At 39.9% G+C, this 22,364-nt stretch overlaps 2 protein-coding genes and 1 long non-coding RNA gene across 6 annotated transcripts; 1 reads left to right on the plus strand and 2 right to left on the minus strand.

Annotated features, from left to right (window-relative positions):
- The first annotated feature begins 346 nt into the window (after positions 1 to 346).
- LOC306836055 lies at positions 347 to 2,658 on the plus strand. The gene is made up of 2 exons (XR_013780729.1): positions 347 to 2,055; positions 2,164 to 2,658. It is a non-coding gene; the product is annotated as an uncharacterized lncRNA (long non-coding RNA).
- Positions 2,183 to 12,834, minus strand: LOC306836045 (uncharacterized protein). Of its 4 annotated transcripts, none has more exons than XM_079362937.1 (16): positions 12,599 to 12,834; positions 8,558 to 8,646; positions 8,395 to 8,475; positions 7,527 to 7,577; positions 7,185 to 7,439; positions 6,905 to 7,018; positions 5,700 to 5,745; positions 5,422 to 5,515; positions 5,196 to 5,337; positions 4,970 to 5,074; positions 4,693 to 4,783; positions 4,554 to 4,587; positions 4,330 to 4,404; positions 3,667 to 3,769; positions 3,380 to 3,501; positions 2,183 to 3,277 (listed from the first exon to the last, which is right to left on the minus strand). In XM_079362937.1, exons 1-16 carry the CDS (start codon positions 12,654 to 12,656, stop codon positions 3,142 to 3,144), a joined length of 1,596 nt encoding a protein of 531 aa, XP_079219063.1. In that variant the 5' UTR covers positions 12,657 to 12,834; the 3' UTR covers positions 2,183 to 3,141. The 4 variants fall into 4 exon arrangements, with proteins under 4 accessions (XP_079219063.1, XP_079219062.1, XP_079219061.1 ...); XM_079362936.1 differs by having other exon boundaries at positions 4,330 to 4,407; positions 5,422 to 5,512; positions 12,599 to 12,833; XM_079362935.1 differs by having other exon boundaries at positions 4,330 to 4,407; positions 12,599 to 12,833.
- A 455-nt stretch (positions 12,835 to 13,289) lies between these two features.
- Positions 13,290 to 19,911, minus strand: pyroxd2 (pyridine nucleotide-disulphide oxidoreductase domain 2). The gene is made up of 16 exons (XM_079363115.1): positions 19,301 to 19,911; positions 18,920 to 18,939; positions 18,734 to 18,827; positions 18,264 to 18,337; positions 17,884 to 18,039; positions 17,571 to 17,724; positions 17,399 to 17,460; positions 17,225 to 17,322; positions 16,849 to 16,990; positions 16,605 to 16,739; positions 16,452 to 16,524; positions 15,850 to 16,003; positions 15,233 to 15,384; positions 14,513 to 14,619; positions 14,073 to 14,193; positions 13,290 to 13,839 (listed from the first exon to the last, which is right to left on the minus strand). Exons 1-16 carry the CDS (start codon positions 19,422 to 19,424, stop codon positions 13,769 to 13,771), a joined length of 1,737 nt encoding a protein of 578 aa, XP_079219241.1. The 5' UTR covers positions 19,425 to 19,911; the 3' UTR covers positions 13,290 to 13,768.
- Between the last annotated feature and the right edge of the window lie 2,453 nt (positions 19,912 to 22,364).

Below are 22,364 nucleotides of genomic sequence, written 5' to 3' on the forward strand. Positions count from 1 at the left end.
CTTTTATAGAAGTATGAAATTAACCTATAGCTCATGTTTTTTTCCTCTTGCTGATACATCATGCCTTCTCCTGTTGGTGCAGATGTAAATCAAACCTGATTCAGGTTGAGGTTTATCACTTCATAACTGTTTGTATCATAGTGGTGGTGGCTACGATACGATGATCGATGAGTACATCTTTTGCACATTTTAGACGGCAGCTATTTTGCTCCTTGGACGATGTTGCTTTAAATCGTTGCTTTTTGTAGTCATGTTTATATGTATATATGTATATATATATAGAGAGAGAGAGATTTCAGTCACCAGTATAAATCCAGCTTTGTAACATCTTTCATACTAAATCTGTGGAGTGTCACTTCCATTTTTATGCATTCTCACACTTGCATGTCGTTCTCATGCATCCACAGCTGGCATCAGGCTCAAGTCCATCTCTGCTCTAAACGTCATATGTGGCATGATGGTAGATTTTTCCCACACTGTCCCGGTACAGCTAGTCGTTTCTCCATCTACAACTGGTCTGGGCGGATACCGCTTCCCTTAATGCATCTTTTATGCTGACCACACAAGTGTCTCCTGTCAGTGGTGACAGAGTGACCATATTTCCCCCACTTTGATTTACTTCTTCAGGGGTTTGAGCATCAGGAAAGACTTAGAGGGGAGTCAAAGTTACCGGGGATTAAAAAAAAGAGATGTCTATGCTTTGCATAGGCTGGTTCAGTCAGGGTCATGTTTAAGGTACAAGTCGTTCATGTGCAACACTGCCGCCTTGTGGAAGGCAAAGAAAACAACCAATGATGTCACAAAATTCATGTTTATGAAATATTAGCAGAATACCTGCATATCAATATCAATACCTGCTTCCCCAGTTTGTACCAAATATCACAACTCATAAATAGGTGGTTCAAATACATTTATTAAATATAAAAGAATTTTTTGCAGTGCAGTAACCATGGTATTCAAAATATTTGGAAGATTAACAGGATTGCAGTGCTCGTTATAGAAGTTGACATCAACATTAAAAATGCATTTCCTGAAACAGTTTGAAAAAGGTGCAAACAGGTAGAAAGACTCAAACAGACCAAAAAGATAAAAAATGTTACTCAGGGAAATCTTTTATCACTTTTATAATACCCATAAGATGAAATCTAAACATGTAATGGTAAAATCCAACACATTGAATTAGTTTGCATACCTACACGAACTGAGCAACAACCGTTAACAGCACCAGTCATACGATGACTAAACTCACAAGTGCAGTCTTAAGGTTCACTGTAATTCCTTTTTTCACACGTTTTTGCAATGAGACAGAAAAAGTGATGCCAGAAAAGAAGTGCAGCAGGTGAAAGTGTTTGCAACACGTTTCCAGAAAGAAAGCACAAGAGTGGACTTGTACAAATACGTTTCTTTCACCTTTTATAAAGTGTAGAGACAAAAAGACCAGTAAATTAAGGTATGTTTGTTGTAAAAAAACAAAACAAAAAAAACCATAGGTATAAATAGGAAAATAAATAATCACTATGTTGTACATGCTTTCGAAGTGAGCGTAGTGTGGACTTAAACCAGGGGTGGGCGCTGTCATTTTAACTAGATGATGACACAGACACTTCAGTTTGAACTGTCTAGTGTTGAGCTGTAAAGAACCAAGAGGTTTCAGTGCAGATCAATTAGATGATGCATTCTTTGGTTCATTAAAAATACTGAGATTGAGACACTGCCTCACAAGGTTCAAAAGTTCTTTGGACCTTTAAAGCTCCTGGGAGGAAATTACAGCTAGTTATGAAACTGACTTAAATTAATACTGATGTCTTTTCATGAGCTACAAAACAAAACAAAACATGACTATCAGCTACAAGATTGATCATTTCTACATCGTTACATTTGACTGTTAAAAGGAAACAGGATCAGAAAATAAAACTTTCACATAGAAAGGACAAGATGATGAAAAACTGCTTCTCCACACTGAAGGCCACAATCAGCAGACTCAAAGTTCCTCACAGGAGCTCAAAGCATCATGATGCACTTGGTCATGATGTGTGTGTGTGTGTGTGTGTGTGTGTGTGTGTGTGTGTGTGTGTGTGTGTGTGTGTGTGTGTGTGTGTGTGTGTGTGTGTGTGTGTGTGTGTGTGTGTGTGTGTGTGTGTGTGTGTGTGTGTGTGAGAGGAGGACATTTTCTAAGGCACTGTCCTGTAGTATTAAGAAGTTTACCACTTACATTACCATATCTGTCATACATACAACCAGACAACTTCCGCCTGAGGTGCAGAGTTGTGCATATCTGACGCAGAACTGAAAACTGAGTCTGCATTTTTTTTTTGTCTTTGCATAGACACACAGCACTGTGATGTTTACCATGCAAATGTGCAAAGAAAGCATTTTGCATATTCTTCTGCTGAGAAACAGATCTAAGCTTTTCTTTTGCTTCGGGCACGTGGATCAGAGCTGCAGAGCTGGTTCTCCTTTTTACAGGGCTGACGAAATTCACACATGACATTTCATGATATTAATCCCAAACCATTCATCTCCAAAAACCTCCCAAACTGAAAACATGCAGATAAATTAAAGCTCTTTAAAAACACAAGTATGTGTCATGTTGCTGTTGAATGGGGAGGAAAACGTACTTTTGTTGGAACTTCCACACGAGGATCGTCACCACAAACGTGACTGATGAACCTTGGCCTGAAAAATCCATACCGAGTCCTTTCATTACTGCTGTGATTGAAATCAGAGTCGTTGCTTTTTCTTTAGAAAGCGGACCAATGCAGTTTCACTTCCCCGTTCTGGTGTAGGACTGTAAGGTTAGCTTGTATCCCTTAGAGAAGGAAAGGGTCACCGTATGCATAAAGGGGTTACAATACAAAGCAGAAAACCAGGAGGATTTGTTCTGCCCTCTGGTTAACTTTAAAGCAATATAATTTAGTTTCCGGTTAAAATCAAAACCTTCATACTCCAAGTTGTTGCATGCGAGTCACAATCCCTGCCTTGGAGGCTGAATTCTGGCTCTGATCCATAAACTATTCTGGTCCATTTCACTACAATACATTTTTTAGCCTAGAGAAACTGGTCCAGCAAGAGCCGGCTCCTTTGGCTCAGTCTATGGGTCCAAGTTTCCTGCACAAAACTGGGGCGGAGAGTAAGCGGAGTTCAAGGCTGCCAGGGCTTCCTGTCCTTGCCTTTCTGATCAGGAATGTGCTTGTAGCGACACTTATCCCCAAAATGGCAGCCGGTGGTTCTCCAGAAGTAACACTCGTCTCCGTTCACTGGGCCACGTCGTCGAGGTCTGAGCACAGAAGGGCGTATGAAGTGTCACAGCTATTACACTTCCAATAATGTTGTATGATTAATGGGCCTAGACTTAGCGTTTCTAAAGAGTGCCTCTTACCCTGCAGCCGCTCCTGCCTGCTGTGTGACGGGCAGACAGGTCTTGAGCGGAGTAGGAATGACCCTCTGAGTGCGCCGGTCAGGATAGCGCACCACTAAACGAGTGTTCTCAACACAAAAACCCTGTGAGAAACAATGTTGTTTGTTGTTGTTAAAATGAATTGTTTCATTCTGGAAGCTGGAACCAGGAAATAGTTGACAATTTTTGTTGAAAATATAATAATTGATCTGCCATCAAACACCTTTTCATTTGCTCCACAAATCACAGCTCAACAAATGAGTACTCACATTGAGTTTCTCCAAGGCACGTGCAGCCATGTTTGCATTCTTGAAGTTCACAAAGGCACAAAATCTCTCATGCAGCACACGGATACTCTCAATCTCACCGTGCCTACAATGCAAAGAAACAACAGAAGAGTCAATAACTACCCTGGTTAAACATTACTTTTCTGTCCACAGAGGTATGTTTGGAAAAGTCCTTTAAATAAATTAAGACTAGAACACTGTGCTTACAAAAAGTGACATAACCTGTTTTCACATCTGTACTCATCAAACGAGCAAAACAAAAAAAGAGGGGAACAACATACTGACAGGAAATAAATGAACGTAAGCTGCTTGCAGCTGTTTAATGACATGAACGGAGATCATAAAGGGCGCATGAATACACTATGCAATCGCAGAATATAAACGTCATGTCCCCTCTCATTGGCTCGGGGTGAATTCTACGGTGAATATCCAGCTGCGTTCTCACATCAGCTCACTCGGACATGCTGCGGAAAAAATACTGGGGGGGGGGTCTTTAAAAAAAAAAAGAAATAAAAAAAAAAAGAAAAACTAAAACTCCTCTAGCAAATATTTTTTGTGATATATTTTTATATTAAATATTATTTTTTAAGGTTTTTTGCAAGTGTAAAATCCCTTCTTGAGTCATACATTATCACCAAGTCATACATTTTAAAAAGGTCCCGTAGATGTTTCTCAGTTAGCTCCGTTGTCACATTTCCAACCCACAGAGAAGGGCAAGGACTTCTGAAGGAAAGAGAGGAACGTCAATGAAAGCACTGCAGCTACAATTCAGATTTATCTTCTGTTAAATTGCTCCAAATAACCACACGGCTAACAACAATGCCAACATTACCCTGCATGCTTATATCAGGCAAACAATGGTCACCTACCCTGGTTGCACAACTGAAGAATCTTGGCTCACAGCTGCAAGAAAAAGGAAAAATCTTCATTCATGAAATCCAAAGCACAGGGCTGTATGTGTTACAAAGAGAACATTCAGACTTATGAAGTGTTCACATGTCATCGTACCTCTGGCGACATCAGAAGATGACAGAGCAGCTTGTACAGTCGAAAACTTCTCCAGAAGTAGGACACTTTGCCCCTCGTCAAAACCAACTTCCTGAAAAAAAGAAATGAGATAATTGAATAGCTAGTTATGAATGATAGATTGTAGTTTCAGATCAAGATGACTTGTTTTACATTGTTGCTTAAAAATGAAACGCTCAGAGGAAGTTCTGGTTATTTTCACTCGCAGCTACGCCCACAGGAAACACCTTGGCTGTTTTTATTTGCGGGTTTTATTTACCATTAACTGCAGCACTTTACAGTCAAAGAGGTCCATGACAGCCTCCTCACAGTCTTTATCCAGTTTGAGCACCTGCTCCATGGCTTTCTCTGCCTCACTGTACCGCTGAAAACACAAAGAGCCACAGTAATATGTGACGAGAGGAGCAGCTTATCACAAACGCTTCAGTATGACAACGTTGTGTGATTACATCCTGTATCCCACGGTCGCAGCTGTCTGTTCCTACCTTCATGCCCATGAGAGCACTGCCCTTCCGGAAGTATCCTTTGGGCCAGTCTGGGGCCAGCTGAATGGAGCGTTCAGCATCTGCCAGGGCCTGAGGGTACTGCTCCAGGCAGACGTAGCAATAGGAACGATTCCCAAAGAACCTGAGAGATGGGATCATCAAATGCAAAACGAATGATTTGATGCGTCATGTTTGAAGTCACCGTTATAGAGTAGTCATGACGTACCTGTTGTCCTTTGGGTCACATTTGATGGCTTCTGTAAACATACTGGCGGCTTGTGCGTACTGCCCCTCCTGCACCAGCTTTATCCCTTTTTCTGCTAGTGAGAAAATGCTTGTAAATAACTCTGTGATGAGTCAGGGCTCCCTCACATTCTTTTGCAAAAGCTACAGTACGTGTCATTAATCATTTACTCTGAAGACTTTGATTCTTTTTTTTAATGAATAACCTACTAAAAAAAAATTTGTGTTTACAAACATCACTGTGCCTGAACTGTTTCTCACCCGTCAGTGAGGCGCTCTTCTTGTTCATGGTGTCGGCTCCATTACTCTGTAAGAATAAATAATAGTTTCATTACGCTTCACACTGTGAAGATGGACCTGATCATACAGTTCTGAGCTCTCTTGAAAACATCTGGGGAAAGTACAACAAGCACTTAGTTCTTATTAATCCACCTGTTACTCTTTGATATTTATTTTTCTGTACTCCCTTTTTGATTGATCTCCAAGAAAGTAAATTCAATTACCGTAAAAATTTCGGACTATAAGCCGCTACTTTTTGTCGCGGTTTTTAACACTGCGGCTTTTAAAACGATGCGGCTTATTTATGGATTTTTCTTGCGGGACAATGAGCTTGTGCCGCAAAAACATTTGACTTCGTCACATCGGATCTTAATATCAGTCATTTTGCGCTTTATGCACGCACCCTCATCATGGAAAACACACGGAGAAATACATATGATGCAGCTTTCAAGTTAAAGGCGATCGAGCTGGCTGTCAAAGAAGGAAATAGAGCTGCTGCACGTAAAGTTGACACTGACAGCGACAACGAAAAAGAGACTGAGGAAGTGAGTAATGAAGTCATTCTGAGGCAGTGAATGGATGGACTTTTTCCTGTGAAATATATTACGGTAATCTTTTTCATCAGCCGCGTTACAGACACTGTTTGATAAAGGATTTACAGTAGGCTTCATATTTGCGGATGTTACTGGTAGTACGTATTTCATTAAAAGTTAAAAAAATGTCTTTGTGTCACGTGTAAATACCTCTTGTTATAACGTGGACACCTGCGGCTTATAATCAAGTGCGGCTTATATATGTACAAATACATTTTTTTACCTATTTTTAGCCGGTGTGGCTTATATCCAGGTGCGCTCAATAGTCCGGAATTTACGGTAATATAAACTTCATATAGAATATTACCTGCTAACTAATGTTAAATATACAGTACATCTCTTTGGCTGCAGGTTAACCCCACCTACAGTGAGTTAGACTCTTACAAGTCACAGATGATCAAGGTCCACCAATCATCCCATAGCCGAGCCAAAGTAGGTCAAAACACACACATACACACATTCCAAACACTGCTCTAAAGACTTCCATGGTCCAGAGTCCGCCTTTCCACCGATCACATTTTTAGAGCTGTCACAAGGAAAATAGCGAACAGGTTTCATCCCCTCTGACTGTATATTAAGACAGCGCTCATTCACCTCTCTCCTGGCCTCATTCTCTTTGTTTTCTTTGGACTTGCGGCTGGATCCTTTGGGTTTGATATGGCTAGCAGCATTAGCAAAAAAGGCACTGCTCACGTCCCATTCTGGCTCCTGTAAAATAAACATACTGGTTGTCAAACACTGGTGATCAGTGTTGTGTCATCAACGACTACAAGCATGCATCTTTAGAGTATTTAAAAAAAAAAACAGACATAAATTAGAAGTGAGGCGGCTAATGTGAAGAGCTTCAGCTCGAGTGTTTGGCTAGAGTTATTACCTGCACACTGTTGAAAACCGTGTTAAAGTCCAGAGCCAATACCTCTTCTGTAGATCGGGCCTGAGACTTCTGGTGTCCTTTGATTCCTGGAGGAGCCATGACTGGAGCGGTGTCATCCTTGTGTGGAGCAGCAGATGTTGCCTCATGTTCCTCCGCCTGCTGCACTTGTTGTTTCTCATCTTCAGCAGCAGCTTCCGCATCGGACTCGCTCTCATCGAGTTCAGACTCTGCGCCTCCGTCCTCTTCGTCATCATCCTTTGAGTACAGGATCATTTAAATATGTAACTATTGACGGTGAAAAGAAAACGTACTGTGCATTGCTCGAAGTAATGTTATGATTACCCGGTTCTCATTTTGCTTGACCTGCTCCTGCTTCTTGCGTTTTCGACGGCGCTGAAAGAAATAAAAGGACATAACACTTACAAAAAAAACAATCAATAACCAACAACAAAACCATGACACAAAAGAGCTAAACATTAGAATAGGATTAATATTGACACAACTGGATGGATAAACAGGATCGGTCTTCAAACCAGCAGAGCATGAGATAAATCATGAGAGTTTTGCACATCTAGTCTTTAAAGCAGTGTTGCCCACAAAATGACACAATGTGAGGAGTGCAGTACGCTCTCTCTCAGTGTATATTTAAATATAACAACTTCGATATGCTCAATTTAAACACGTCAACTCCGCTGCGTCGCGAATATCGAGTGAAAAAATGTCAAAGTTCCACTTGATATTCTGTTATTTATAGGAGTCCAGAAAAGAATCATCAGCAAGCAGCTATACATTAACATCCTCAAAACAAAGCCATGAGAAGCTTCAGATTTGCAGGGAGCCGTGAGGAGAGAGAGAGAGAGAAAGAATTTAATCAAAACAGGTCGAAAATGTACTTGTACGCCCCGCCCAGGTGTCGTCTATGTGTGGGAAACACTGTGAAGCCTTTCTCAACAACAATAACTTATTTAACAGGTGATTTAGAATACCAGCTTCCATTCAAGGAGGTTAAACACATCAGAGCCCTGATGGCAGAAACATCACTGGCAGGACTATTCTCTAGAAAGCAGAAAGGTGTGCTTCTTTCTGGATGATTAACTGGTTGAAAGCAAAGTTCAGATGTCAAGTGTATGATTCCCTTACTTTACGTAAGTCTGTCTTTAACTCATCAGGTAGAAATCTTTCAGGGGTGTTAAAGTATCTGTGAGCTCACCTTCCTCTTGGCTTTGCGTCGCTCCGCCCTTCTTCTGGCCTTCTCCTCCTCACTCAGATCTTCCTCCCCATTTAATGCACTCTAACCACACACAGAGTTGCACGTTGCACATTGTACCTCCACCATCCGACAACGCAGTGTCGCTCTGACACAATTTGTTTACCTGTGACATAGTGGCATCCTCGCTTGGGTCAGGGTTTGTGGCACCGCAGTCCATCTGCACCTCCTGCTGCTGCTGCTGGACAGGGGGGCCTGATGGGAAATAAAGACCGGAAACAGCGCTTAACAGCCTGAAATTCACTTTCTTCTGATTCTTCACGCTCACCTCTAATTTCATTAATGTCCTAAAACGATTCAGGATTAAAGGAGAGTCTGCACAGTGAGCCAGCATGCATGCAAGCTGTGCCTCATCCGCAGCTAATGCCTTACCAGATATGAATCTTCAACATGTGGTCTGCTGTTTTTTAAAACATTTAGCTGAAAAAAAACCTGTGACTGACATTACAACAAGCAATCATTACCTTTCAAATATCAGAACCTGTCAAAGAGAAAGAGTAATCATCTGAATGGCAAACTACTGTGAACGTCCTTCTTTCCTCTTTCATATTCAGGTATAACCACTATGACCTTTGATAACTGAAAGCTAAACGACACTGGGTGGAGACAGGAAGGATGACATAATGCTTTCTTATAAAAGAAAAAGAAAAAAGAAAGAAAAGCAAAGAGAAAAAAAACTGAACACACAAATTAAAACCAAACAGAAAAACCGCTATAGAGATTTAATCGTTGTGACTTTGTCTTTCAGGGAGAACGATGTGTATTAACTCACAACCACTCACACAGGCCTCACATGCACCACACAGCTGCCTCTGTCGGGCTGTTTGACAACACCATCAGCTTTGCTCAGAATCTTAGCAGAGAACAAGCCCTGCCCTGAAGTGATGTTTGAGTGTTGGGGTTCCCTCTAACAGATTAAAATCAGAAACCTGGAGCTTATTTCCACCTGATAGTGAGACAAAAGAAAACCATGTAAACAGAGGAGCGTGCAGGAATCTCTGCGGTTTCTATTTACTCAGCAAAGATGTCCAGATCAGTGACACATTCATTCTTTGTCTGTGACTCATGTTGTGGCTTTGCTGGTAATTGATGCGTGTGATCTTTTCTTCTGCTACAGTTTCACCTTTCAAGTTCAAGTGTTTTGTATTAGAAACAACACTATCTATGATGACACGTAGTGACTTTATCCTTCCCCTATTGTTTATTATGTAAAACCACGGAGCTCTTTAAAAACATCAAGTGTAATAATTACAGAAGGACGTCCCGTCATCTTTGCTCATTTGTTGTTTTCAGTGTCACTGGCTTTGATGCTAGATGATGCTAGTTTCTAACAAATGCTAGCAAATTCGTGCTGTGATAGGCAAGTTACAGGAAAGCTGGCCCTGATTGGTTGTTTCATTCAGAGCTGATAAAACATGTGGATACATCGGGGTGAATGGATTTATTGACAGGAGTCCGAATAAGAAGTTAACCGAGAAATTCAACGAAGTATGATTTCAGTTCGGACAGTTTTGTCTATTTTAAAAGTCCAGGTTAAGTCGAGATTACACAATAAATCGACTTTTTCTAACTGAAATGTAAACTTACTGAAAGATCAGACGCAATCATTCAAAAGATGTTTGCAGTGCCGTGAAATGTAAAAGGAAAAAAAAGAGGGAGAGAGATTTATTCTAAGTGTTTTGGGTCTTCGTCAGTGAATATCCATTTTCAGTCAAACATGTTAAGACATTAGCTTCCTCCAGCTTCTTCAATGTGAGGGTGTGTTGCTTTCCCATGACTTTTTCAATGATGAATCAATGATGAGAAACACTGCTGCCCTTAAGTAAAGACTCTCACATACTGCAGCTTGGAGTCGCTATCTCCAGAAAGTGAAAGCTGTTTCAGCTGTCCGTGTCCGGCTCGCTCATGAAATGAGCACGACTGACGCACAGCTCCATCCCATTAGCTAACTCAACGTCTTACGTTAAATCCTGAACATAAAGGCATGCCTCCCTTCTAATATGATCCAGGACAAACACAACCACAGAGTTTCTGTTTGTCCCCTTTGAGGACGCGGCCTGAGTTCATGTTGAGTTGAAAAGGTGATCTCCTTTCATGGGAATGCTAAATAACAGCGCATCAACATGGACCAGTAAAATCAAGTTCACAGCTCTTTTTTTATGACTGTGTGTCAATGTGTCGCAGAAAGAGAGAAGGAACACAATCACTGATCTGTACGGGAGAGCAACATGTCAAATATCTGACTCAAACTTCAGCGGGATGATAAACAAAGACTTGCACATTTTTAAGGAGGGCTCCGTCAATAAAGTCATGTCTTTAAACACTAAGATTTAAATAATGAGGTCCGATGTTCTGCCCAGCCGGTGGCAAGGACAGCAGACATCCACGTACAAGGTTTGATTCATTGTTACGGCTTCTATTTGAAAGTGTTTGTCGACCTAACTATAACTGAGGTCTGTGTGACTGCTAAGTGACAGCCCAACGTTAAACAAGCTGTCACCACATTCGTTCTGTTAGCCGTGTAATAAGATTAGTGACATGTTACATGTCGTTGACAGGCAGATATATGGCTCAGATTTCAGTTTCCCGACAGTACTGTTCTCCTCAATCTAATAGCGTGTCCTCATAATGACGTTGGCTTTAAAATGTTCTATCCTGTAGTTTTATGTAATTCTTGTTTATCTGTATTTTTTAGGGACTTTAAAGGCTTTATACATTATCTTAGTCTGTAAATGCAGCTGCGTCTTATTGGTTGATATGCTTCCTTCAACTATTCATCAAACTCACAATTCTCTGACGATTTATTTTACAAAATGAGACTGTGCTTCATTTAGGGGCTTGTCACTCGATGTTTGGCCTTTCAAAGGTTTTTTTTCTCAATAAGGGGAGGTGATTGGAGCCTTTCATCGTGGTGTCGATTAAATGCTGCCTCGTGTTGGTTCTGCTATTTGTGTTGTTCCCCGACCTTTTGCAATATCTGCATGCCGTTTTTGTCTCGTCTATTTTCTTCTCACCTCTTTTCATTTTCTGTCTGGGGGGAAGCCAAACTGCTGCCACACCTCCGAATTAAAGACAGTGATGCTTCATCTATTTCAAAATCTGGCTCTGCAGCTGCTGAAGCTCACCATATTATTGTGATTCATTTTTTAGGAGTACTGATTTGAACCTCGACACCTTTGGATCGATTTATCACGATTCATCCTTAAGTCTCTAGGCTCTATACAAATATACGCTCACCAATACAAGCACTACTTAAATCAAGTGTACGTGTGTTTTTCAGTGAATATGTGAACTGATACAGCTGTTTCTACATAGTCGAAATAGTAACATGTCAACTGAATCATCAGTTTTTACGGCACATGTCTACAAACAGACAGTTTCATTAACAACATCCACATAAGAAACATTTTAATGTAAATAAGCTTGAGTGTAAAAAAAAAAAAAAAAAAAAAACATGCATCATCTATCATCATGAACAGCCAGTGGAAACAGCTGCTGACAAGATGCTCATCTGTCACTAGGGAGTTGTTGTTTTTTTTTAAGTAAGCCTGTCAGCTAACCTTTTCTACTTCAGGCACACTGACAACACAGAGCCAGAAACAGGAACTTCATGTGTTTGAGGTCATGGTGCTCACATCACTCCAAATACGGCCCTGCATGTTCATGGCTGCGGGGCTTTTGCCACCCGTTTGAGGCATTGTTGTCATACCAACAGGCAGCATGAACTCATATGTATTGTTCGTCACTGTCTGTGCAGCTTTCCTGCTGTTTAAACGTATACTTGCACTGAGTGAGTTTTGATGGATCTGGCCGGACGGTTTTGAAAAGTTTGTGAAAGTAATGTTTTGTTTTTTAGATTTGGCACCGAGTGAGTGCGCAGACTTGGTGAGAGCTGTAAGGGTGTAAAGGGTGCAGCAGGGGGACTCTCATTGTCTGAGTCTGAGCGAGAACTCAATATGAACTTCACGACAAAACTCAAACTAAAAAACACTACCGAGCAATATAAAAGTAAAAAAGAGTCCGTTTTAGATCATATTATCAGCGGTTTCATTGTCAACTTCGTTTCGCTATCACTTCGCATGAACTTGCTGTTGAGTTAAGAAACTTTTTTTTTTTTTTTTTTTTTGAAAAGTGGGGCATGTCTTACCGCTCCCGAGTCCCAGCAGCCTGCATATATCTCTGGTGAATTTCATGAGCGCAACCATCCGGCATTATCCTCTCGATAATTCCTCCACAAGAAAAAAAAACGAAACAAGCTCTTTTTTTTAGTTCAGAGTGAACATGTTCGTGACATCGGGACAATCACTTCAGGATCTGTGGGAATCTTTTGGTGGTTGAGTCCACTTCCTGAGCGTCAAACGCAGGCGACGTAAGGTCCACCCTGTGCAGCGTCTTAAAGGCACAGTCCCCCATTATTGATAATTGAACGATTCAAACCTTTCAGTAAAGTGTAAATGTGTAAATGTAAATTTAAAGTGTAAACATAAAGTGTAAATTTATGTTTCCCAAAGCTAACGAAGAATGGAGAAAATAATGAAACGCAATTTCATTACCACCACTAATATAGAAAGGCATGAATGATGAGGCTACAAGTACAATATAGTTAAACAAGAAATCAAAGAAAGAAATTCAGTTGTTCTTTTCTTAAGTTTTTTAAAGCTTAATTGTTTGCATTTTATTTGTCATAACGTTCAGGTCTACTGGGTTCAATTTAGATCCCTATGGAGACAATTGAAAGTTTAGAAACCTTACGTTTTATCACAAGGACTGTCGAAATGATCTTACCTATTATGAGGTATCTATTCTTAATATATCCTAAAATATAATCCCACTTATACTCTATTTGATTTTAGAGTTTATTTGTACAAAGTTTTAAGAAAGGCTCATTGGGCATGATTTCCTTCTATTACAGTTTTGGTTGATTTGATTAAGTCAAGTGCGAGTCATCTCATAAAATGCATCATCTCAACACTGTGATTGATTTGTGATGAGTCTTTTTCTGCTGGCTCAGTTAGATGGGCTTTTAAAAGGTTCAATAACAGTGGTGATGACTGTTTAATACCAAGAGTAAAACCTGGGTTCTGCAGTTGTGAATTTTTCAGGTTGACGGCCTGACAGCCTCTTTTATTGAGTCCTTCTTTGTCTCTGTCACACTGAGCAGTGTTGTTTTTAAGCCACCACTGAGTATCATTTTGTTTTATTTTCAGAAAACTTTACAATAAGGATGCTCAACAATACATGAAGGAGACGCAGCCGATGAAGTAAATAGTTTAAGGGAATGTTGGTATGAATGCTTCAACTGATGTCAAGTGTTTGTTCAGTGATGTTTCAGATCAGCCATGGCAATGAGAGCTGCATTCCAACCTGGAGAACCCATCACACCCCCACCTAAAAAAACATTGAACATATAAAACAAATTAGAATTAGTCAGAGATAGTTAACACCTGAAATCAACAAGAACCTGCTCTTCTGTAGTATCTCCACTAAGGACACATTTTTAAAAGGTTCTTTAACTGTGCTATGAAACACCATTAAACACAATGAGTTTACTCACATAACATACATAACCAGTCAGATTTGTAAATTAATATTCAGCCCAGAGATTAGCATTAAAGGCAAACCTGGATGACAGCCACTTCCACACAGGTACAGCCCTTTAACTGGGGAGCGGTAATCTGATAGAGAGGGCAACGGTCGTGCTAAGTAGAGCTGATCCAATGACATTGATCCATGGAAGATATTCTGTGAAGAGCAAAATGTTGATTTACTTTTTTTATTGCTGAGTGTGTTTAATAAAGTCCTGTGTAATAAACAGAGGCATACATCATTCAGTGAGTTGTGACTTCACACAGTGATGTGAACTTTGCCTCTGTGGTAAAACTCTGTAACCATTAACTGCTTTCACAGGTCTGTCCCCGAGCAGACAGTGAACAACAGAACTCTGAGTGGACGCAAACTACTTCCTCATCTAGTGAACAGTGGACTGTGTTTAGCAGAAGTGATGTTAATCAACATTCAAATTGCTATTCAGTTTTACAATGTCCTTTATGTGTGTGCGTACCCCTCCTGTGAGCCCAAAGATCCTCTCCAGGTCAGGTGGAGCCAGAATGTCCCTGCCCACCACAGACTTTTTGAACCCAGGGGCATATTGCTCCACCCAGTCAAATACTAAAGAGAGAGAGACAAACAGTTTACATTTAAATGGAGTACATTTCTTTTTTTGTTCTTTTTTTTTTGGGGGGGGGCAAAAGTCTAAATAAATGTAGAAGCACTGCAAACTTTTACCAGTTTGAAAATAACAAATTACACATAAAATATCACTGTGACCAATCAGATTTTAAGATAACAGTATTCTAATTGTGTATGTATTTTCTGAAAACTTTTTATATTTGCTCCCCAAATTTAAACCAAAAGGACTCTTTCCTCAAGCTTTATTTTACATCACTGCACACTGCCCTACCCAAATCCTGACTCATTTCAACTTAAAGGCACAATAAAAGAAATAACTCTTTGCTTTCCCCGAACCAAGCTATATCTCATACTACTGAAGTGAATGTTGTTTATAACATTGTTTTCCACTTTACAGTAAGTGAAGTTTGTAGTTATTTAAGTTTAATATTTCCACATAGATGAAGTGATCTTCACACTATGAGAACATTTCAGAGCCTGTACTTTATCACTTTCACTTCTCTGGTAAAATAATCTTTTTTTTATTTTCTTCCACCTCTGCTTTTGACAATTTGATGCAATGAGGAATTTAGGATTAATATGTCATTCAAACCATTATCTGCATAGGCCTCTCTGTCCTGTTCAGTCCACTCCTTGCCCTCGATGTGATAGGGGGTAAATTGGGTAAACAATGACACCACGTGGCAGCCAGGGGGAGCCAGAGTGGGATCCAACACTGAGGGGATGGTCATCTCCAGCATGGGTCTGCAAGAATACAGCAGCATGATGAGTGAAGATACAAGGAAGTGAAGAGTGGGTGACAAGACTTAGGACCACAAAATGTAAGAGTAGCGTATACATTTTTTAAAGGTGACATTTTGGGATCTGAGAAAAAAACGTCTAAATATTCACAAGAAAATTGACGACAAGATTAAGTATATTTAAATATGCAAATTCAATCAATTTGAGAATTAGTTTTTTTTACAATGTGCTACTATTACAGTTTTAAGAAATTATAAGAAGAAAAAAGTTTTAAGGTTCTGCAGCTGCAAGGTTCCTCTCTAATGTCTCATAACAAGCACGTACCACTTTGTCCTGTATTCTCCACAGCTTATAACTTATATGGGAATTTCTGCATTGAGGGAATCTATTTTTTTTTACTGCTTGTCATTTTGGGCTGATAGGAGGATTTGGTTTCTAAATTTTGTTAGAAAGTAAAAATGTATATACCTTGCTGAGGGTCGCCCATTCATGGCTTCTTTGTACGCTGTCTCCAATACCTCTACACTTTCACAGTTGAGATGAATGGAGCACTGATGGTGGGGTCCTGGTTTGTTATCTGGAGTGGGAGTTGCTAGGAAGTTTGGTAGCTTGTCCACTGCCACTGTAAAAATAGACAATAACAAAGAAACTAACTAGAAATCCTTTTTTAAATAAGATTGTACACTCTTTTACAAAAAAAACCCCAAAACATCTGCTTTGGTTCTGAAAAGAGTTGGCTGCACATTTCCACACTGCTAAATGTCAAGATTGGAATTAGGGTTATTGCCAGTGCAAAAATGAGGAAATGTTGAGGAAATTAGTTGATGCTTGACGTCACACAAAAAAAAGATTTAGCAGAAGACTTGGATGGCTTCAGTAAAAGTTGTTTATATATGCTTAAGAACTGTCAGAATCATCTTAGTTATGTGTGCTAGAGACCTTTTTATATCCCTGCAAATGGTGTGTTAGGAGTACACAGATCTTAGTTTGTGTTCTAATATATATCATTGTAAATGAATAGTGGTTAATATTCTGGTTATTATTGCAGGAGAGCAATAGAACAGATTTACCATTGATCTTGGTGACAGGGGAGGTATAGTCAATCTGATCAACAGCTTTGATAAACTCTGGAGGAAGGGCTGTCTGAAAGAAGAACATGAAGCTACGACAACTGACATCAAATGACGCAAAGCGTGCATGCTGTGTGTACTTAACCGTATTACCTGAGGTGTGAGTTTCTTGAAGGTAACATACGGGGTAGCATTTGATAAAACAACTTTACTGTGGATCTCTGTGCCATCCTTTAGCACCACCCCCTTGGCAGCACCATCTGAACCAACCAGCACCTGTCCTACATCCTGGCAGGGATTCACACATATATTAAAAAATATTGATATTGATACAAACACTGATATAGAATCATATTTAACCCACAAAAGGAACTGTATTGGATCAAAACTACATTACCTTCTCAGTGAAAATGTCCACACCATATGATCGAGCAGAGCGAGCTATAGCCTCAGAAACGCCTCCCATTCCTCCCTCCACATAACCCCATGCTCCTTTCTCCTTCTCCACCTCCCCCATCACATGGTGCAGGAGCACGTACCTTTAAGGCAAGAACATGAACATCTTTGGTTTTGAAAGGTTGGTACTAGTAAGACTTTTGTATTATTTATCCTCAAATTAAAGATCAGATTATTCTACGATTTAAACAGATTATTGTAATGATGCTTGTGTTTTAACAGGATTTTCTCATACATGACTTCAGGTACTTTAAGTTTTAACCCTGTAGTCATAAAAGTGCTTTTGTGCTACAGAAGGCCCTACAGGTGTTACTTACCCACTGCCGGGGCTGCTTGGGCTCGTCATGGCTCCTATCACAGCATCAGTAGCCAGTGTTGCTTTCAGTGGTTCTGACTCAAACCACCTATTGAGAATCTTCAAAGAAAAAATGTTCGTCCAATATATTTCAAAATATTTTAAATTGGCAAAAGTTGTGTAAGCCACCACAAACCTTCATAATCGGTGCAGTAACAATCTCATAAAAGTCAGGAATGTTCTTGCCCAGTTTCATACCTTCATATTAAAAAACAAAAGTCATTTAAGGCACAAAACACAATTACTACATGGCAAATCATTTGTTATTTTCGACAAGTTTATTACCCAGGTATATACCAACAACGCACCACATTTAACAATAGGCATCAGGGTTTTTGCTACAGACAGCCTCTTCCTCAGTGATCCAGAGGTAAAACCAGGAATGTCTACTGGAGGAGCATCCAGGAGAGGGTGGATGGCTTCGGCCAGTTTCTCAAGGTGTGCAATAAAATCTGGATAAGCCTGGGTAATGTGAAAGAAGAGAAGAAGGTGAGAATAAGCTTTGTAGAGGTATGGGGTTTGTTTGAGGATATATGTACATTTGCAGTGGAGCTCGAATGCACAGTCTGACACAAAGTGGAAGAGCTTTTAAATGGCTAAATTGCAAAATTGTAAAGTTACCTGAGCATCCTTCTGTGAGAACTTTCTGATCTCCTTTAAGTTCATAGACAGATCTGAGCCAAGGGTTAGAGACCTCGGTGGGGCACCTCCTACCCCCTCCTCTAACATGGGAGTGTAAGCATGGGGGTCCCTCATATACACCTTTAGTCCATGTTTCTAAAGATATACACAGTGAACAAATAAAGAGTATTTCACAAGACCTGTTTCTTTAAACCTCCCCAAAATGAAGGCACATAATGAAGGCAAGAATTACTGCTGACACGGTTTGAAGCACGCCACAGAAACAGCCTCCTTCCCCTCCAAACAGGAAGTACTGCTATTTTCACAATGTGCGCCAAAAGCTCCTCACTGAGGCTTTATTATATTTGACTTCTTCTTACCTTGAGCTCCAGGTCTGCACATATGTGGGGCCTTAACAAACTGAGCAAATACGAACACCTGGAGAAGCAGAAACCTGAAACACAAGTTTGGTTCGATTCACAAAGACAAAATGAGTTCATTTGTTTTCAGAATCACTACTGCAACACATTAACATCTGATCTTATACAGATGTATTATTCTTTTTATCCATTTCGCACATGTGCTACAATATAGAAAATTGAGGTTTAATTTACTTTAATGAAAGGAGACCGTTTTTCTCCACTTTCACGTAGTGGAATAAAGACAAGAGTTTATAGGTTCTTGAGGGTCTCTGAACAATTTACAGAAAACTCTGCCAACAGTTTGTTGCATGATAAAAATAATGTCAAGTCTTCAGTATCTGTTCATGGAGATAACTCTTAGAGATAACAGAGATAACCATCCTGACCATGACCAGGGTTCAACCACATTTTCATGCAAGCCATCTTACCAGGGAATATTTCCTCTGACACTGCTGCTCCTCCCAGCACATGTCTGCGCTCCAGCACTGCTGTCTGCAGGCCTCCCCTCTGTAGGTAGGCAGCCTGCACACATGTAAACACATACATCACCTTTAACATCTTGCAGAGCCGTATTCTGTAGGTGTTGGGAAACAAACGTGTAAAGTTTGACTTACTGCCACCAGCCCATTGTGCCCTGCAAAGAAATGTGACATAAATTAGAGTGATCCTAAAATGATTATTTTCTATAGAAATGACTTAACAACAAGCTTCCCTGTGGAATTTATGCAAGTTACTCTCCTGCAGTGTTTCAAGTCAAACTTAATGAGTCCAAAGTTTAGCACATGACATGAAACGTCAATTCTTCATACGAAATACAAAACAAGAGCCAGAGATAAATCACTACTTTAAGTAGTTTTTAAAAAGGTGAGCTGAAATTCTTATTAGTAACTTTTTCGATAGCTGTATCTCAGAGTAACTCGCGGGTTGTTGTTTTGCAGAAGAGCTCCTATTGTTTATTTGCACTTTATTCTTTCCATGGAGCCCAGAGTTCTCACCTCCTCCGATGACCAGTGCGTCATACTGGGATTTCAAAACGGCCTGACTGGATCTGGACCTCGTCACTATGCCCACGACAGTCCCAGCCCTCCGTCCTCGGCGTGTCCACAGCGCTGCAGCCATGGTAGGAGTTTGAGGCAAGATCCCATATCAGTCCCTCCTCTTTCAAACCTAGAACTGCGTAAAGTAGATCCGGTTTCCTGCAGGAGTGATGACAGCGGCCACATATTTTGAAGGTAAAATGGGATTCACTGATACAGTTTGTTTTCTACATCTAGTCAAAGATTAATCTCGATCTTGTAGTTGATATTAGTGTGTATCCCTGACCATTTTAAATCAGTCAAGCAACTAGTTTAGAAATCTATTTTACGCACAATTCACAAATGGATTTGATTTCATTACATGATGTTTTTTTTTATCTCACTCTCTCACGGTAGGATACAGGCCTACAGGATGTTAAAGAGCACTGAAACACACATTATTTTTTTTGCCTGATATTTTACTGAACCTTTGACAATAATTAAGGTTTTTTTTTAAGAATAACATTTTGGTAAGTGGCCACTGAGTTACACATTTCTTTCATTTTTTCCAGTTGTCTTAGGTGAATTGAAGAATTTTAAAGCCAGTGTGCAAAGTGTGAATTTTACAATGCGTGTTTACCTGTAATAAAGTAACTATGTTGAATACTACGGTTGGAGCAGCCTGTCGTTATCAAACTGACCACTTGGTGGCACAGTTGTTCCATTTATTCTTCATTTTGCTTTTTTTCAGACTATTCCATGTCTAAGATGCATTGTAGAAAAAAAAATAGTTATTCACAGATCTGTCAACACATTAGATAATCACAACTGGTTTCCAGTAGAGCTGAAGTAGAGAAGGTTACAAAGGTTTGACTAAAATGAATACAAACTTCACATATACAGTCTACATGCTCAAGTGATCTTAAAGGGCCCACCTTAAGAGTTTGAAGATGAGCTCTTCACACAGAATGATTTCTTAGTGCTGCTGTTGAAGATGGCCTATTGCCCTATAGTGCTTCACTTACTAAGCCTTAATAAGACAAGAGGCCATAGATCATCTCACGTCCAGGGAATAGACAGAGCCAGAGGAGGAGCTCATCTATTGGGACTTCAGGAATGAAGGGTGTAAACTGGTACGAAAACATTCAAACACAGCAGAACATAACCAAGTTATCTTCCCATCTTGTCTCTATAATGCAGATTTTGGACTTTGTTTTGCTTAGACAGTGTAAAATAATTCCTGTGGCGTGTATAGATTGGGCACTCTCCATGCAGAGGGAATGAAATGAGGTGTTCTGGTGATCTCCAGTTTCCCGCTAATAGACCTCTCCCATGGTTTATTAGAGTAGCATTACTTCCAGTGAAGAGAAATGATCCTGATAGGCCGCCTTCTCTGATTTCCTTAAAGGAACGTCTGCGGATATCAGCCGGTCAACCATAACCAGATCAGAAGGAGGAGATTTTGTTCTTGTAAGCAGAAATTAACACTTCATTCCCCTTTGTCTGCAGAAATTCAACACTGCAGCCCTTTAAATGCTCTCCCAGGCAATAAAGGAGAAAATTCAATTATGTCATAACAGCTCCACAACAAAACACAATTGCATCATTTTCAGAAAAAAGAAGGGCTACTACCACCGTCATGCAGAGGTTAGAGTGAAGATGTGAGACTGGAGACCGTACTCTGCTAGATCCAAACATTTATAATTATGACATTATGACACATGAGCTGCTGTCTCAGAGCAGGTTGGAAAAGGGAGTTAATTCAGAAAACCCCTTTGTAGGTGTCTCAAGAAGCTCTTCTGGTAGCTTGATACAAACAGAACAAACGTGATTTCTGCATTTCTTTTCTTATAAAACCTTTTGGAAAATACTTCCAAACATTGCAGACTGTTTGTGTGTCGAGAAAGAAGAAAATGAAGGTTTAACGAGCATAATAAAATAAATAATGTCAGAATGATCACATTGAACACCAGAAGAACATAAAGGTTTAATGATCAGGATTTTCTATGTGCTGAAATGTCAGCCTGTCTAATTTACTGTGAACACTGATCCAGCCATGAAACAATTAGTAAATCTTCTCACATTTCCTTTATTAGTCTGGTCCTCCTGTGTGAACTACAGTCTGGGTGTGTGGAAAGGAGAGATGAGTGTCTATGGTTTGTCACTGTTCTTCTCTGCAGCATTATTTCAGAGTCACTCTGTCAAACAACAAAAAACTACATTCATAATCAATTAGAAATAACCAAGATAATAATACCAATTCTCGTGTGACTTAATATAGCAAAGTCAAAGAAACGAAAGAGAACAGACTGACATGAAGTCCCATTCAGAGTCAGGGGGTTTCTTCTGTAGCATGGAGACATGTTGACTGCAGGAGACTTTTTCCGGAAAGCCTTTCAACCAAATCAATAAGACATGTTAGTTCAGAAACAACAGCCAAGGTGGTCTAACTACACTTTGAGAGGGCAAGGATGACACTTGTACAGTGTTTGTAAAACTCCAACGGCAATCTGGCAAAAAATAGTTAAAATTTAAATTAAGTATATTTGCATACATTCTACTGTGCCACAGTTATTAAAATGGAAGTGTCAAGGTTTTGTGTATTAAAAAGAAGAAAACAAATATTTGCGCTAGCTCCGCCACAAGTACAAGAAATGTTTGCAGCCTAAACTCGACCAAATGACTGGCTTCAGGACCAAAATGAGTAATTCAACGTCTGATAAACTTACAAATTAACTCACTAAATTGATTGCTCTGGACTGTAGACCACTATTAGTGGTAGAAGTTATGGGGTTAGAAAATGTGCTATAACAACGTGTGATCCAACCTTTCACTGCTGTGCAGGAAAAACGATTTCAAACAAGATCCAACAACAGCTTTATGAAACAGAGAAGCAAGTACAGTTGCATGCCTTGCATTCAATGTTTATACTGTAGCCTACCTATTTAAGAATATTGTTAAAGCCCTTAAACCTGCAGACACCAAAACTGGCCCTAAGGAAAAACTAAAATGTAAACTTGTGAGCTGAACACGAACTGCATGT

Source organism: Symphodus melops (assembly GCF_947650265.1).
Source record: "Symphodus melops genome assembly, chromosome: 15".
Classification (NCBI taxonomy): domain Eukaryota; kingdom Metazoa; phylum Chordata; class Actinopteri; order Labriformes; family Labridae; genus Symphodus; species Symphodus melops.

Bases quoted from the DNA above. Each gene is read 5' to 3' on its own strand.
- LOC306836045 (XM_079362935.1), bottom strand. From the start codon at position 12,656: ATGGTTGCGCTCATGAAATTCACCAGAGATATATGCAGGCTGCTGGGA. The intron at 7,019-7,184 runs GTAATAACTCTA...TTTATTTTACAG, and splicing joins CGGTTTTCAACAGTGTGCAG to GAGCCAGAATGGGACGTGAG. The intron at 4,408-4,553 runs GTAGGTGACCAT...TCTTTCCTTCAG, and splicing joins TCTTCAGTTGTGCAACCAGG to AAGTCCTTGCCCTTCTCTGT.
- pyroxd2 (XM_079363115.1), bottom strand. From the start codon at position 19,424: ATGGCTGCAGCGCTGTGGACACGCCGAGGACGGAGGGCTGGGACTGTC. The intron at 15,385-15,849 runs GTATATACATTT...GTATTCTTGCAG, and splicing joins AATGGGCGACCCTCAGCAAG to ACCCATGCTGGAGATGACCA. The intron at 13,840-14,072 runs GTTTGCCTTTAA...ATGTTTTTTTAG, and splicing joins TGGAAGTGGCTGTCATCCAG to GTGGGGGTGTGATGGGTTCT.